This window comes from Erpetoichthys calabaricus, chromosome 9 (assembly GCF_900747795.2).
Source record: "Erpetoichthys calabaricus chromosome 9, fErpCal1.3, whole genome shotgun sequence".
NCBI classification, from domain to species: Eukaryota; Metazoa; Chordata; class Cladistia; order Polypteriformes; family Polypteridae; genus Erpetoichthys; species Erpetoichthys calabaricus.
Window position 1 is genome coordinate 110,584,681 of NC_041402.2, and position 16,416 is coordinate 110,601,096.

The 16,416-nt window shown below is 40.7% G+C and overlaps 1 protein-coding gene across 1 annotated transcript in view; it reads left to right on the top strand.

Annotated features, from left to right (window-relative positions):
• ankrd27 (ankyrin repeat domain 27 (VPS9 domain)) overlaps positions 1–16,416 on the top strand; it is a 494,306-nt gene that overhangs the window by 331,219 nt on the left and 146,671 nt on the right. The window contains exon 16 of the mRNA XM_051932226.1: positions 12,134–12,253. Coding sequence (XP_051788186.1) covers positions 12,134–12,253 — 120 coding nt within the window. The remainder of the gene's footprint in view (positions 1–12,133; positions 12,254–16,416) is intronic.

Genomic DNA, 16,416 nt, shown 5'->3' on the forward strand with positions numbered 1-16,416 from the left:
GCTGAAGGTATGGTACTGCACACTGGAGACCACTGCCAGCTGTTCCCAGTATGTTAATCAGTAAATTCACTCTGGTCGGTTCAGGTAGTGGCTATAGTAGCTGAATACCCTTCTCTATCTCTGCTTCCATCCTGACAAGACTGCTTCAGTGTCCTGATTACTGGCATCTTTGTTCCAGGATGAGTGATGCCTCTGGATCTGGATAGGCTAAAACAGGTGTAGTGATAAGGACTCCCCTTCAATTGACAGAACCCAGTGTTACATTCTGGTGTGCACCATTACTCGCTTCCTTTGTTGGTCAATGTGTGTAGTGATGCTGCTGTTTCCGCAAATCCTCATACAAACTGCTGAAAATAAGGTGCCAAACCCACAGAAAACTGCTGAGCGCCTGCTCATTACTGGGTCATGGCCAGTCACGCACTTTGGCAATCTTCTCTGGGTCAGTAGCTATTCTCACTGCTGTGACCACATGACCCAAAAACTTGATTTCTCTCTGCAGCAGGTGACACTTTGCTGGGTTCAGCATAAATCCTGTGTTCTAAATGGCTGAAAACACTTCCTTTAGGGGTGGGTTAGGCTCCATCAATAGGGGTGGGTTAGGGCTCCATCAAAGTCAGAGGCGTGCACCAAGAAGTCATCCAAATACACCACACAGCAGCACCAGCACTTGCTCTATGAAGTGTTCGATGGTGACCAGGATATTGCACAGTCCCAAAGGCATGACTGTTAAATGGCTCAACCCTTACCCAATGGTATAGCAGTCTTTTCTTGGGCCTCTGGCATAAAAGCAACTTGCCAGTAGCCACTACTTAATTCCAAGTATCTGAACTTGTTGGGGCCAGTTAGGTAGTCTGAGGCATTGTCTATATGGGGCAAGAGTCCAGCTTTATGACAGCATTTATCTTCTAGTAGTCAACACAAAAGCGCCAGCTGCCATCCTTTTTCTCAATGAGGATTGATGTGGCAGACCATGGACTTGATGACAGTTCAATCACACCAGCCACAGCCATTTTCTAGATCTTTTCTTCGGCTGTCTGACTGTTAGTGAATGGCAGCTGGGGTGGCTGCACACGGATTGGAGCAGCACTGCCTGTGTTGATGTAGTGCGGAGCTAATCTATTTTATTTTTGCAAGCACAGATGTCCAAATGCTCCTCCAGCATAAGGTGAAGCTGTTGGCATTAGTGTTGTAGCAAATCAGCTGTGCTCTGCTGCCATAAAACCATGACTGCTCTACTGGTAGTGCTGGATGGAGGCCATGCAAGTAGATGTTCAGGTGTCAGTGTCAGCCCAACGATGATACTGTGTTTTAACTTTCCTGAGCTGGGGGTCAGATGCCGCTGTCTGGCTTCCTTGCCAGTTGTGCAGACCTGGTAGGAATCCGGGTGCTGATGACCCTAAGTCTGTGGTCGTGGTGTGATCCCAGCAACAGATATTTCTCTCCTGCGCAGACGGAGCTTTCCTTTTCCAAAGTTCAGGACCGCCGCTCTGTGTGCTGCCAAGAAATCTGCTTCAAGGATTCAATGGTCTTGAATTGCAGCCAACCAGAACTCATGCTCAAACCGGAGATGCCCAGTGGTGACTTGTAACTATCTTTTTTCCCCACATTTGAATTTCCTCTTCGGTAACCATCTTCAGGGTAGATAGTGGTGCTTCCCAGTCCTCTGGTGCTCCGTTATCTGTCTCTGGTAGCAGTCGTGCCCTTGCCAAAGAGATGGTGTAACCATTGTCTTGCAGGGCTTTAACGGAGACAGATTCAATTTTGTAGCAAAGGCAAGGGTTACTCGAAGGACCCAAGGTGCCGATGGTGAAAATGTTCTTTTGTGGAGGGTTGGGGTAATGAGTGCCTTCCTCAATGCATCGCCCAGCTGAAGTTTTCTGCTGACTACAGATGAGGCTCTGGGCATATTTGAGCCTTGTGGTACCTTTTGTAAGATTGTCCCTTCTTTGTTTAGTGGATATGGCATCCTGTATGTGTTCTGGCACCTTCTTTTGCCTGAACCTCCTCTCAAGCGCTGTCACCATTCTAGTAAAGCTTACCTGGTCCTCCAGGCGAATATCTAGCAATGCGCTTACTGTTTCTTCCTCTAATTCCATGCCCAGGTGCACTGATTTTGTTTCTTCTTCCTTATTTATTGTGGCCATCAGCCAAGTTACCTATGACATCTGGCTGGTACCTGGGTTGACAAATCTGTGTGTGTAATTGCAGGATTGATGATGTCTTGGCTGTCATTCCTTTTAGGTTAACAACACAGTTGGTACTCCAGTTCCTGGATCTCAGCTTCAAGACTCTTCATCAACAACCCAGAAATTGAAAATGTCACTCACACACATGCAGCATGCAAGCTGTGACAATAATGTCATCCTGAATTTACTCCCTTCTCAGATCAAAAGAACAGATAGCCTTCCTGCACAAGTGAAGAGACAGGAATTGAGTGCAAGGCCAAGTCAGTGGCTGGTTTTAAATGTTCCTTGCATCAGCCATCCAGCAAAAAATGGGTTATGTGGGGAGCCTGCAAACTTGCAGTTGCACAGGTGGGGAACAACCAATCCCTGTCTACATTAACAGAGTTTCAGTGCACAGTGCAGTTGGGGGGTTGTGTGAAGGGTTATCGGGGGGGGGGGGGGGGGGGTTGGGGTTCCTCAAAAATCTCACAATATTTGCCTTTACAAAAATACAGGCAGTGTGCTGTAGTAACACTACAACAAATATGCTTTAGTTGATAAATGTAAGTTCACAAACAAGCCTCATGTGAGAAAACCACCCTAAACAGGCCATAAGATTTATCCTTTTGTACTTTTGCTGCAGTCTAACAGAGTGAAATATTATTACACAGGCTTTATGTGCAACATTATTGTGGGGTTTTTGAATGAGAACTACAATGAATGACAAGTGGACAATTGTAACAACTATTGTTTTAGTTTACGTTATTGTCAGTTAGTTAAAGTGTGTAAATTGTTGTCCTTTAGGTCTTTTCTTTGTTTTTGCCTTTCTATGCAGTTAGTACCGGTAATAGTAATTATTCAGTGTATTATTTTTTTCTCAATATTATTCTGGTAGAAAATCATTTTGAACTGTTAAATGCCCAGTGCCGATTGCTGTACTATTAAGTTACTGAATGTTTAGAAAACATAAGTGGCAAAACACTAGACATCTGTAAAATGTTTGCCAACACTGTGAAGTGTTACTCAGAAACTCAAAGTAGGATTTTCCATACATTCAATCTCTGAAATTAAACATGCATTCTTTCTTTGAGCTCCTTAGCACACACCCAAATGTTAAAAGCTAAATAGCCCAAAACACTTAACTTAGTCTGAGGAAGCCAAGCTTGTCCCATCAGCATTGGTTATAAGGCTGAAGTAGACTAAAGGAGCAGGACTGATTCATTGAAAAACCCAATCATGTACAGTAAATGCCAGCTCAATATGGATATGTTTTTGTTATTTTAAAACAGTGACCCTTAAATCACTATTCACATATGTATAATAATTGACATGTTATGAAAACCTGCATTAAACATTTATGTAACAGGTTCTGAAAAGTGAAATCATTGATTCACCATATAAACAAGAACTATGGAAGTAAGAACTCACACCTAAGTTACCCTTTAAAAAGGAGCTGTAATGATGTGTTAATCCTGGAAACATTTATTTCATTTCATATCCTGAATCAATAGGCAGACTTTTTAAAATGAAAAGTTATCACAGTTATTAAATAAGTGAATATCTGCCATTTTAGATTTGAGGCTGAATTGCCAGTATGCAGAAATCAGATGGCTTATACACATAGATCATTTTAGGGTTCTCAGATTGAATATAAGCCAAGATATGAGTTGTGAACACTAACTCTGTTATGATGGGGTGTTCTTAAAAATGTAGTTTGTTTTTTTATAGCACATAGTATGTAGGCCAAACTAATTAAAGATAAAACTGACAACTTTATGAAAAATGTTAATTTTTGACTGGCAACAAAGTTCGCTCTAAGTTGTAAATAAAACATTACATTAGAACATTTGTGTTGAGAACAGGCCATTCAACCGAACAGCTTTGTCCAAAATAACATTTAGCTGAGATTCAAGGGTCCCTTAACCCATGCTGTCTACCACACTAGTTGTTAATTGATTCCATGTGCCTGCAGTATATAAATAAAATGTATTATTTTTATTATTGTTCTTTGCATGAAGAAAAATCGTCTAATTTATGTGCAAAATCTACACTTGACATGTTTCCACTACAACCACAAGGGGCACCACTGAACCCCAAACCACAGACATAGCAGTACCAAACACAATTTTCCTGGTTCATATAAAGAATTTTATTTAACTAAAAACTTTCTTCATCAGAACACCAGCACAACACATCAAATCACAAATCTTCCGCCTCCAAGACAGCACTGCCCACTGCCTACTGATTGTGACTCGTTTAAGTGTGGCGATGGATTGTCTTTTAAATTCGTCACAGAAACTGCTTCTGGTCTTCTATCCAAGTCGTCCAGAGCACTTCTTGGTCATGTGGAAACCAGCGCAGTTCTACTCCGGCACTGCTCTCTGGTAGAATTCAAAGACCCCAAAACGGCTGCTTTTCTGGATTCCAATTCCCATTCCATCCTTTGTTTCTTTATTTGGGCCAGCATTGAGGTACACTGTCACCTGTTGTGTGGGGGAATTAACTACTCCCAGTAAGCCTGCTCACTTAGACCATCCATTATGGCCTCCTGGCATGGTATGAATCCTTCCTTTATCCCAGCCAGGATGCCTTTTCTTTCCTTCTTGGCACCTACATGGCTTCCTCATTAGCTGAGCCCTGTAGGAGTCAGCATACTGGTCATGTGCTGTCCAGCTCCAATGTCTATCTTCTGTGGAAAGAAAAAAAATACAGTCACTGGGTGTACTCTGTTGCCAACAGTTTACCCCCTGTTGGGCATGTTACAACTGCTCCTCTGTTTTCAGGTTTTCCATCCCAAGGTATTGTCGCCAAGGATGGTGTATCCTTTTCAACTTCTAAAGCAGAGGGGGAACAAGATATGGTCCGTCCCATCTGATAATTGTTTTCTTTAAGCACCACACCCTACTCTGGTATGTCATTAATTGACATGGATGCAGCAGGAGGTGGCACAATGTCATGCAAACTCAGTAGACGGTTATGATTGGTTGCCTCTAGTTTTTTGGGTGAGTCATTAATTTTTGGTACACTCCCTGTTTTATTATAGATAGATAGATAGATAGATAGATAGATAGATAGATAGATAGATAGATAGATAGATAGATAGATAGATAGATAGATAGATAGATAGATAGATAGATACTTTATTAATCCCAAGGGGAAATTCACATACTCCAGCAGCAGCATACTGATACAAAAAACTATATTAAATTAAAGAGTAATAAAAATGCAGGTAAAAACAGACATTAACTTTGAATAATATTAATGTTTACCCCCCTGGGTGGAATTGAAGAGTCACATAGTTTGGGGGAGGAACGATCTTCTCAGTCTGTCAGTGGAGCAGGACAGTGACAGCACTCTGTCGCTGAAGCTGCTCCTCTGTCTGGAGATGACACTGTTTAGTGGATGCAGTGGATTCTCCATAATTGATAGGAGCCTGCTGGGCGCCCGTCGTTCTGCCACGGATGTCAAACTTTCCAGCTCCATGCCTACAATAGAGCCTGCTTTCCTCACCAGTTTGTCCAGGCGTGAGGTTGACTTTCCCCTGTTCCAGGCTCAGGTTGAAGATGCGCTGTAGAGGACTCCCCAGCTCCAGCGCACAGACCTTCAGCAGTCGTGGCGATACTCCATCTGGACCCACTGCTTTGCTGGCACGAAGTCTCAGCTCTCTGCTCATCTGCGCTGCTGTAATTTTGGGTGGGGATGTCTCTGCTATGCTGGTATCAGCAGAAGGATTGGTGGAGGGTGTAGTACAGTAATCCCTCCTCCATCGCGGGGGTTGCGTTCCAGAGCCACCTGCGAAATAAGAAAATCCGCGAAGTAGAAACCATATGTTTATATGGTTATTTTTATATTGTCATGCTTGGGTGACAGATTTGCGCAGAAACACAGGAGGTTGTAGAGAGACAGGAACGTTATTCAAACACTGCAAACAAACATTTGTCTCTTTTTCAAAAGTTTAAACTGTGCTCCATGACAAGACAGAGATGACAGTTCTGTCTCACAATTAAAAGAATGCAAACATATCTTCCTCTTCAAAGGAGTGCGCGTCAGGAGCACAGGCTGTCAGAAACAGAGAGGAAAGCAAACAAATCAATAGGGCTGTTTGGCTTTTAAGTATGCGAAGCACCGCCGGTACAAAGCTGTTGAAGGCGGCAGCTCACACCCCCTCCGTCACGAGCAGGGAGAGAGAGAGAGAGAGACAGAGAAAAACAAAACAGTGAAAAATCAATAGGTGCCCTTTGAGCTTTTAAGTATGTGAAGCACCGTGCAGCATGTCGCTTCACGAAGCAGCTGCACACAGAAGGTAGCAACGTGAAGATAATCTTTCAGCATTTTTAGACGAGCGTCCGTATCGTCTAGGTGTGCGAACAGCCCCCCTGCTCACACCCCCTACGTCAGGATCAGAGAAAGTCAGCGCAAGAGAGACAGAGAAAAGTATGTTGGGTAGCTTCTCAGCCACCTGCCAATAGCGTCCCTTGTATGAAATCAACTGGGCAAACCAACTGAGGAAGCATGTACCAGAAATTAAAAGAGCCATTGTCCTCAGAAATCCGCGATATATATTTAAATATGCTTACATATAAAATCCGCGATAGAGTGAAGCCACGAAAGGCGAAGCGCGATATAGCGAGGGATCACTGTACTCCAAGGTGAGAGTAGGTTAGGCTGGTCTAACCTGTTAAAAGAAGTTGTTCATTTGGTTTGCTTTCTTCACGTCTCTCTCGATAGTGGCACCCTGCTTCGAGCTGCAGCCAGTGATGATCTTCATCCCGTCCCACACTTCCTTCATGCTGTTATTCTGCAACTTCTGCTCCAGCTTTCTCCTGTACTGCTCCTTTGCCGCCTTGAGCTGGATTCTGAGTTCCTTCTGCACGTGCTTGAGCTCATGCTGATCACCGCCTTTAAAAGCCCTTTACTTCTGGTTCAAAAGGCCCTTGATGTCACTTGTAATCCATGGCTTGTTAATAATAATAATTCTTTGCATTTATATAGTGCTTTTCTCATTACTCAAAGCGCTCAGCAATTGTAGGTTAAGGGCCTTGCTGAAGGGCCCAACAGAGCAGAGTACCTTTTGGCATTTACGGGATTCGAACCGGCAACCTTCCGATTGCCAGGGCATATCCCTAGCCTCAGAGCCACCACTCCGTCTTGTTGTTAGCATAGCAGCGTACTGTTCTTATTGGAACTACAATGTCCATACAGAAGTTGATGTAGTCAGTAGTGCAGTCAACAACCTCCTCAATGTTCTCACTATGTGATCCCTGCAGGATATCCCAGTCCGTAGTTCCAAAGCAGTCCCTCAGAGCCTGCTCTGCCTCAGGGGACCACTTCCTGAATGAGCGTGTGGTTGTAGGTAGCTCCCTCACTCTTGGTTTGTATTGAGGCTGAAGCAGAACCAGGTTATGATCTGCTTTCCCAAGCGCAGGCAGCAGGGTGGTGCTATATGCGTCTTTTAACGTTTGCATTCAGCTAAGTCAATAGTCTTATTTCTCCGGGTGTTACAGTCCACATACTGGGAGAAGGCAGGTAATGTTTTGTCCAGCGTCACATGGTTAGAATCTCCAGCGATTAGCACAAGCTCCTCAGGATGCTGCGTTTGTAACTTAGCAACAGCAGAATGGATGATGTCACTCGCTATCTCCATGTCCGCCCGAGGAGGGATGTAAACAATAACAATGACATGTCCAAACTGTCTGGGCAAGTAATAGTTTATTATTATTATTATTATTTAGTTTATTTTGTGGCCTTCTGTCAGTTTGGGAAAACCTATCATTTAAAGAAGGGCTGTTTATGGTTTGCACAGCCTTTATGACAGCAGAGGGATATTTTGTTTCTGACAGCCTTTTGCCCTGTTACTGCCCTGTGGTACTCAGTTCCTTTCAATATTGTTGGTGGCTCATTGTGTCCATATTTCTTTACCCATGCAGACTTTGCTGGCCTGGATAGCAGACTCCATGACCTGAGGTCCGACCATAGTGAACATCCTCTTTAATAAAATCCCTGTGTGCGTCCAGGTGTCCGTGTGTGTATGTCTTCTGGTGAAGTGCACATGTGCGGGGCACGGTGCAATGTGCGATATTACTGTCAGAGAAAGTTACAGGCGTTTTACAGAAATACAAACCAGTATTACTGCGAGAGGAAATTAAAGGTACACGATTTAGTGATTCCTATTACAGCCACATACAAGCCAGTATTACTGTCAGAGGAGATTAAAGGCATATTACCGACGCGCACGCCTATATTACCACCAGAGAAAATTAAAGGTATATTACGGATGTACAAGACTGTGTTACTGTCACAGAAAATTAAAGACACACAACACACGGCGGCAGCCCACGAAGAACGGTCAGCTCAGCAAGTAAACATCAAGAAAAGAAAGGCTGAAAAACAAAGAAAAATACGACCAACAAACAAAATGAGATCAAGGTCCCTTGCCATTTAATATAGACTGTTCCTACTAATGTTTATGCACTACTGTTCTAGCGCCCGTTATTGTAACGGGCTAAATGACTATTTTTTTTATAAATTTGTCAGACCAAGTGTTACTTGATTCCCCTCTGTGTTTTCAGGGATTATTTCACACTGCCTTCCTTCATGCTTTACCATACTGGAAATGCTCACTTCTAGGACCAAAACCACTCCAGGCATCAATCCAGTGCCCAAAAGCTATAAATATCTGTTGAGTGCCTCCAGCCTTTGAAGGTGTGTTCAATCACTTTTGCTATGGCCCCCCAAGGGATTTAGTACAAATTGAGGTAATGTTACCTTCTTTAAAGCTCCCACAGTACCTGGAGGTCATTTCAGCTTTATGCTTAGCTCATTTGACTTTAGGTGGAACTTCAGAAACCTCTGTCCCATCTTTGTGAATCCGATGAGTGCTGTTCTCATGCATGCACAATTGGGTTATCTGTGGCACTTTAGTAATAAACAGTCTGCTCCATTTCAAAACTGATCGTAGCGGAATTCAGACATGGATTCCAAGACCCCTTATCTCCCGGTAAGAAAGAGGAATCACTTACTCCTGGTCTCGTCCTTCAGGAATCTTTTGTGATGGCACTGGCAATCAGGGTTTTAACAGCAGCATCCTCATCGCTGCGGTCTTCACTCACCTTGCTGCATTTCCGGTCAGGATGCTGAAACACATAAAAGTTAGCCTGCCACAGGCTTTTGTTGTCATGGTTTGAAGCTGTGAGATTTTCTGCAACACGTTTCAGTGATTTTTGACCCTTTGATAGCACATACCTCATAGAGACCATTCAGTGTCCCTCCAGGCAGGTACACCTCCTACACCTACAGATTCCAGTCTTGGGCCGGTATGTTGGCTAGCTGTCCTTGTGTGTTGTGGAGTTTCCCGATGATGACTGGTTGTATGACACATCTTTGTCACTTTCCTCCCCACCAGCTTTTCTGCTACAAACCACAGACCGTACTCTAGGTGAGGCCGCGCTATTGCATTATATAGCATAAGCAAAATCTCTGTTGACTTGTACTCTACACATCATGCTATATAACTTGATAACATGGTCAAAGTTTTTAAAATTATGGTGGGAATTATTATAGTGGACCCCTGCAGTTGGAAACTTGAGAGTAAATTTCCCACAAATGTTGGATAAGCTTTTTTTCCCCACACAAAGAACTGGCGAGTTTGTTAGGTAGAATAGGCTGTTCTAGTAAAACTTTCACTTTAATTCTGCTGTTGATTTCCTCCTTTTTTCTGAGAAGTTATTTTGTTGCATTATTTAATGTATATTAAGCAAAAGGTGATTGACTCCTGCCCTGACATTCTCTTGTAACATTTATTCATACAAGTTACCATATAGTAGGCCCTAACCTATGATGCTCCTGACAGTATTTTTCACATTCGTAATGAAGTTTTGGCTTTGTGGTACAACACTTTTTCCCCTTAAATACGGCATTTTTTTTCATCCATCCACAAAATGTTGTCCTCAAAACATAGTGAAACCTCCAGCTGGTTTGCAAACTTGAGATGTGTAGCAATGTTTCTTTTGGAGAGCAGTGGTTTCATTCATAGTGTGCTTCCAGGAGCATCATTCTTGTTCATTTTTTTTCATAGAGAACACATAAACTTCAAGAAATTTCTGCTGGATCTTTGCTATTACCCTAGGATTCTTTTTCACCGCCATCAACACTGCACACTGTACCAGGCACTCTGGTAAATTTTCTATTAAACAAAAGTACTATTGCCAGTCTAAAAATCTTAAAATTTAATGCATTTCTTGTGTGACACGTGAGTAACTGTCTTGCACCACAAAACACGAGGCTGAGTCTCAGTACTTTAACAAAACCAGCTTTATTCAACTTGAAACCGGGAGCAGCAGGGTTATTTATTGCAGTGGGAGCTAACACTCTCCTATACACAGACAGAGCAAACAGGCATAGTCAGGGCTAGATCAGTGGCCAAGTTATACTGTTCCCTGCTGAGTAAACCGCTGTCCCCAGAGGTAGTAACAGAGGGCCTCCACCACCCGCTTAATCGCTTATAGCGCAATCTCATCAGCTACTAATTGTTTCCATGGCACTATCCTGCTGAGCCACGAACCTGCTGTTGCGTCAGCTACAGACAAGCAGTCCTCCACAGACGCAGTAGTCGCGCTTCAGCATGTCGTCCCATTTTGGGGGTCCTAAAAGAGTTCAGAAACCTCACACTTGTAAGAGGTATCCAGTCATCTGCATCTATGAAATAGGGAAATGGGTAGCAGACCATTTCAAAGAACACATTCGAGCCGTTAGGTTTTTCTAAGACCTTACAAAGCATTTTGTAGAACATTTCCATCACTTGATCATAGCCACACTGATATCTCGTGATCAGATTTTACTCCAAGTCTTAATAACTGATTAACTTTTTAATTGCTCCCTTCTTCTTTAATGGCATCTTTTCAGTTGACATCCAGATTCTACAAAACACATTAAATACTTGCCCCACAAGTTGTTGTCTTCACTTTCTAGGATATCTTAAAATCTACAGCTGTTAATAAAGATCGACATTGAATTTTGTCGTTAATAAATTACATTTTTGTTAATACACATTTATTGATATACTTCATTATTAATACATTTGTTAGTATTATTAAGCCGTTTTAGTTACATATTACTGTCATTTTCCAAGCTATGGATCTATTTATCCAATATGCAGCACTGATATTTCCACTGTATTTAGAAGCCTTCTAATGCAATTCAGAGTTACCCCAAGTATTATATTGAGTTGCCCAAAGCACATTAACAGGAGTTTTAAGTTACTCTGCTACTTTTGAGAGAAGCTGCTGCTTTTGGTTCATTGTAATTGAGAACTGGTTTAGTATTGTACAGCAGACCAAGCTTAGTGACATAATTTGCTGCATTTGGGGTTAAAGTAGAGCCCAAGAGCTACATACTAACCACAGACTGAACTCCTGTTAGTGTTCCACTTTGTTTATTACAATAGGCCAAAGAAATTTGTTTTAGTTAGAGCAAATTTTTTTTATATACTTAAAGCTCTTTTATTCTCGGATGCGCGTATTTTAAACTTAATTTACATTCCAGTATTTGACAGTACATTAGCTTGCTGTAAAAGTTTGAATACAGTAAAATGTGACATTCAAGGCTATATTCTGAGCCTGTATTTTTTTCTCCTATCAGTAAGTAAAATGTACTTGCCATAATATCACTACCAAATAGTAGTTGTACAGTACTTTCTTGGTCAATTTAGTTGCTCTTGGAAGTGCAGAGATTACTATATAGACTTTCTTAGTTGTTGTTACTTAGGTTTGTTTATGTGTACAGAATCTAAAAATCAACTGTCTTTATTTAAAATTTGATGCTTTCTTTACCGCCAATATAAAAATACTGAAGTATACTATTTAGTAGTAATTGAAATTCTTTGTCCCTGGATTGTACTATACATGAAAATAGTTAAGGTAGTATGTTTGGGTTGAGTAATTTTAATTGTTTTGCTTATTTTCTTTTTACAGTCTTTAAATAGATCATCACAGACATCAACAGAGATCTGCAGCCAGACAGCCACTTTGTCAAGCATGTCACCTTTATTAACTAATCTGTGGTGTGAGAATAAGAATGAAAAATTCAAAGAGGTACTGTAATTTAAACTAGTAAAAATGCATGTTTGAAATGAGTATTTCTGTGTGCATACGAAAGATGATTTTCTAAACAAATGCTTATTTTTTTCTTAATTATATTATGATCTACTTATTATACCTCAGTTTCCTTTTAAGTAACAATAACATGCATCAGTAGTGGTGGTAGTAGTAGAGTAGTTTATTGTCATATTTAAAAGTACATTGCAGTTCTTACTTCTACACTTGGACCATACATAGTATAACAGGCAGAATGGTGTACACAATAGATTAAAATGTACATTAAGTTAGTGGAGGTAGCTGTTGTTAAGTACACACAGCAATGGAATGAAAGCTGTTCTTGAATCTAGTGTCACTTGTTTTAAAAGTGTGGCAGTGCTTTCCAGAAACAAAAGTCAAACACCAAGGAAAAAAACAAAATTGAACAAGCACCCTTCAAAAACCAAAAAGAAGGAGCAGGAATTCAAAAGTATGACATGCTAAAGCAGTTATAGCCCTCAGGTACTGCCATGTGACATACTGTAATTACAACAGTTGATAAAATTTGCCTAATCAGGGATCTATTACAACATTTAAATAAATTCAAATAAAGAAGCAGCACATTAAATCTAATAGAGAACACAAAATAAAAATACACAATTGAAATTAAAGTGAAGCAAACAATTCCAAAATAAACAGAAAAAATGCAAAGAAAACAGTAGAACAAAATTCACAGATGTACTCAGTAGATTAGGGTTAATTGTGACATAGAATGATATGCATTACATCAGTTTGATAGGGGTTTATTCCAGATTAGATGAGTAGGATCTGAAGAGAATTTCTTTGTCAGTTCATCAAAGAAAATTAATAATCAAATTCACTCCACATTCTTTCCCCTTACTGGTATAAGCAGCTGCATGTTCATTTTGTAAAGTGAAAGTCCAGCGTGTTATACATCGTCCTCACGGATGCAGAAGAAACAGCAGTCTCTCAAGTTATATTATAGTGCATCCGGAAAGTATTCACAGCGCATCACTTTTTCCACATTTTGTTATGTTACAGCCTTATTACAAAATGGATTAAATTCATTTTTTTCCTCAGAATTCTACACACAACACCCCATAATGACAACGTGAAAAAAGTTTACTTGAGGTTTTTGCACATTTATTAAAAATAAAAAAACTGAGAAATCCCATGTACATAAGTATTCACAGCCTTTGCTCAATACTTTGTCGATGCACCTTTGGCAGCTATTACAGCCTCAAGTCTTTTTGAATATGATGCCACAAGCTTGGCACACTTATCCTTAGCCAGTTTCGCCCATTCCTCTTTGCAGCACCTCTCAAGCTCCATCAGGTTGGATGGGAAGCGTCGGTGCACAGCCATTTTAATATCTCTCCAGAGATGTTCAATCGGATTCAAGTCTGGGCTCTGGCTGGGCCACTCAAAGACATTCACAGAGTTGTCCTGAAGCCACTCCTTTGATATCTTGGCTGTGTGCTTAGGGTCATTGTCCTGCTGAAAGATGAACCGTCGCCCCAGTCTGAGGTCAAGAGCACTTTGGAGCAGGTTTTCATCCAGGATGTCTCTGTACATTGCTGCAGTCATCTTTCCATTTATCCTGACTAGTCTCCCAGTTCCTGCCACTGAAAAACATCCCCACAGCATGATACTGCCACCACCATGCTTCACTGTAGGGATGGTATTGGCCTGGTGATGAGCGGTGCCTGGTTTCCTCCAAACGTGACGCCTGGCATTCACACCAAAAAGTTCAGTCTTTGTCTCAAGGATGATCAGGGGAAACAGGATACACCTGAGTTCAATTTTGAGCTTCATGACAAAGGCTGTGAATACTTATGTACATGTGCTTTCTCAGCTTTTTTATTTTTAATAAATTTGCAAAAATCTCAAGTAAACTTTTTTCATGTTGTCATTAATGGGGTGTTGTGTGTAGAATTCTGAGAAAAAAAATGAATTTAATCCATTTAGGAATAAGGCTGTAACATAACAAAATGTGGAAAAAGTGATGCGCCGTGAATACTTTCCGGATGCACTGTAAGTGTTTATACAGCAGTTAATTGATTTTACTGTCCAATGATTGCACGTTTGCAACCAGTATGCTAAGAGCTGATAGAAATAGGCAGTGCTGCTTTGAGCTGGGCTAATATGGCACTTCTCTTAATTATTTTACCCCTCACCCTCTTCCTTTGTTCAAGAAGCAAAACCATAGACTTGTAATTCTACTGAAGCTAGAGCCAAAGCTCTGAATCTCAAGTGCAGGAGTGTTTGTCAGATTGGTAGTGGAACATGTTTTTTGCATTTAAAATGAGATATGACACACCAGTAAAAAAAAAACTTAAACTACATACAATAAGTTGCTATTGAACAGCACCACCTTGTTTTGTTAAGAACATCCGACAAATTACTTTAAAATCACATGCTCAGTAAGCTGAAACCGATATTCTCAAACTTTACCTATTGGCTAGCATATACTGTATATTCAAGGCTGTATATACCTTGTCTCTTCATAAGTCTATCCATGAGGCACTTTATAGTTGTCATTCAAATCACACCTGAAAACCTTTCTTCTCTTCTTCTTGATCACTTTTTTGCATTTTAGGTTGGCTATACCTATATTTATTTTATTACTTTCATATAAAAGGAAGTTTACTGAATGGGTCAAAAATTCACTATCAAGTTCAGAATCTAATTCTAAGATGTTCAAAACATCAGGAAAATTTGATTTTATTATGGCATCTTGTATGTGTGTTTCAAAATTTTAATTGATTTTTCACATCTTAAATTTACAATTTTTATTGAAAAATTGTATTTTATGCAAGCTGTAGAGCTTCTGGCTCACTACATCCTAGCAAAGATACAAAAATTCAGAATGAGTGGTTTCCAGGATATCCATCCTGAACACAGAGGCCTGTGTACAACAGTAAATTCTGAAAAAAAAATTGCCATTACTTTTTCAAACAAGTTACATCATGTTTGTCTTATTACAAGGAACCAGGCTTATTGTTTTTGGTCCATATCCTTCAAAAACTGTTTGACCTTTGTCCAGCAATAGAAATTCTTTAATGTAACTGGAATTTGTCTGCTCAGTTTAGTCATGATACCAGGCCTGTTTATTTGCAAAACAGATTTTAAAGTACACAGTTTATATATATATATATATATATATATATATATATATATATATATATATATATATTATAGTACTGTGCAAAACTTTTAGGCAGGTGTGAAAAAAATGCTGTAAACAAAGAATGCTTTCAGAAATATAAATAATGATTGTTTATTGTTATCAATTTACAAAATGCAAAGTGAGCGAACAAAAGAAAAATCTAAATCAAATCAATATTTGGTGTTCTAACCTTTTGCCTTCAAACCAGCATCAATTCTTATAGGAACACTTGCACAAAGTCAGGGATTTTGTAGGATTATAGTCAGGTGTATGATCAACCAATTATACCATACAGGTGCTAATGATCATCAATGTCACACGTAGGTTGAAACACAGTCATTAACTGAAACAGAAACAGCTGTGTAGGAGGCTTAAAACTGGGTGAGGAACAGCCAAACTCTGCTACCAAGGTGAGGTTGTGGAAGACAGTTTCACGTCATGGCAAGATTGAGCACAGCAACAAGACACAAGGTTGTTATGCTGCATCAGCAAGGTCTCTCCCAGACAAAGATTTCAAAGCAGACTGGGGTTTCAAGATGTGCTGTTCAAGCTCTTTTGAAGAAGCACAAAGAAACGGGCAACGTTGAGGATCATAGACGCAGTGGTCGGCCAAGGAAACTTAGTGCAACAGATGAAAGACACATCAAGCTTATTACCCTTCGAAATCGGAAGATGTCCAGCAGTGCCATCAGCTCAGAACTGGCAGAAACCAATGGGACCCAGGTACACCCATCTACTGTCCGGAGAAGTCTGGCCAGAAGTGGTCTTCATGGAAAAGTTGCAGCCAAAAAGCCATACCTCCGATGTGGAAACAAGGCCAAGCGACTCAAATATGTACGAAAACATAGGAACTGGGGTGCAGAAAAATGGCAGCAGGTGCTCTGGACTGATGAGTCAAAATTTGAAATATTTGGCTGTAGCAGAAGGCAGTTTGTTCGTCAAAGGGCTGGAGAGCGGTACAATAATGAGTGTCTGCAGGCAACAGTGAAGC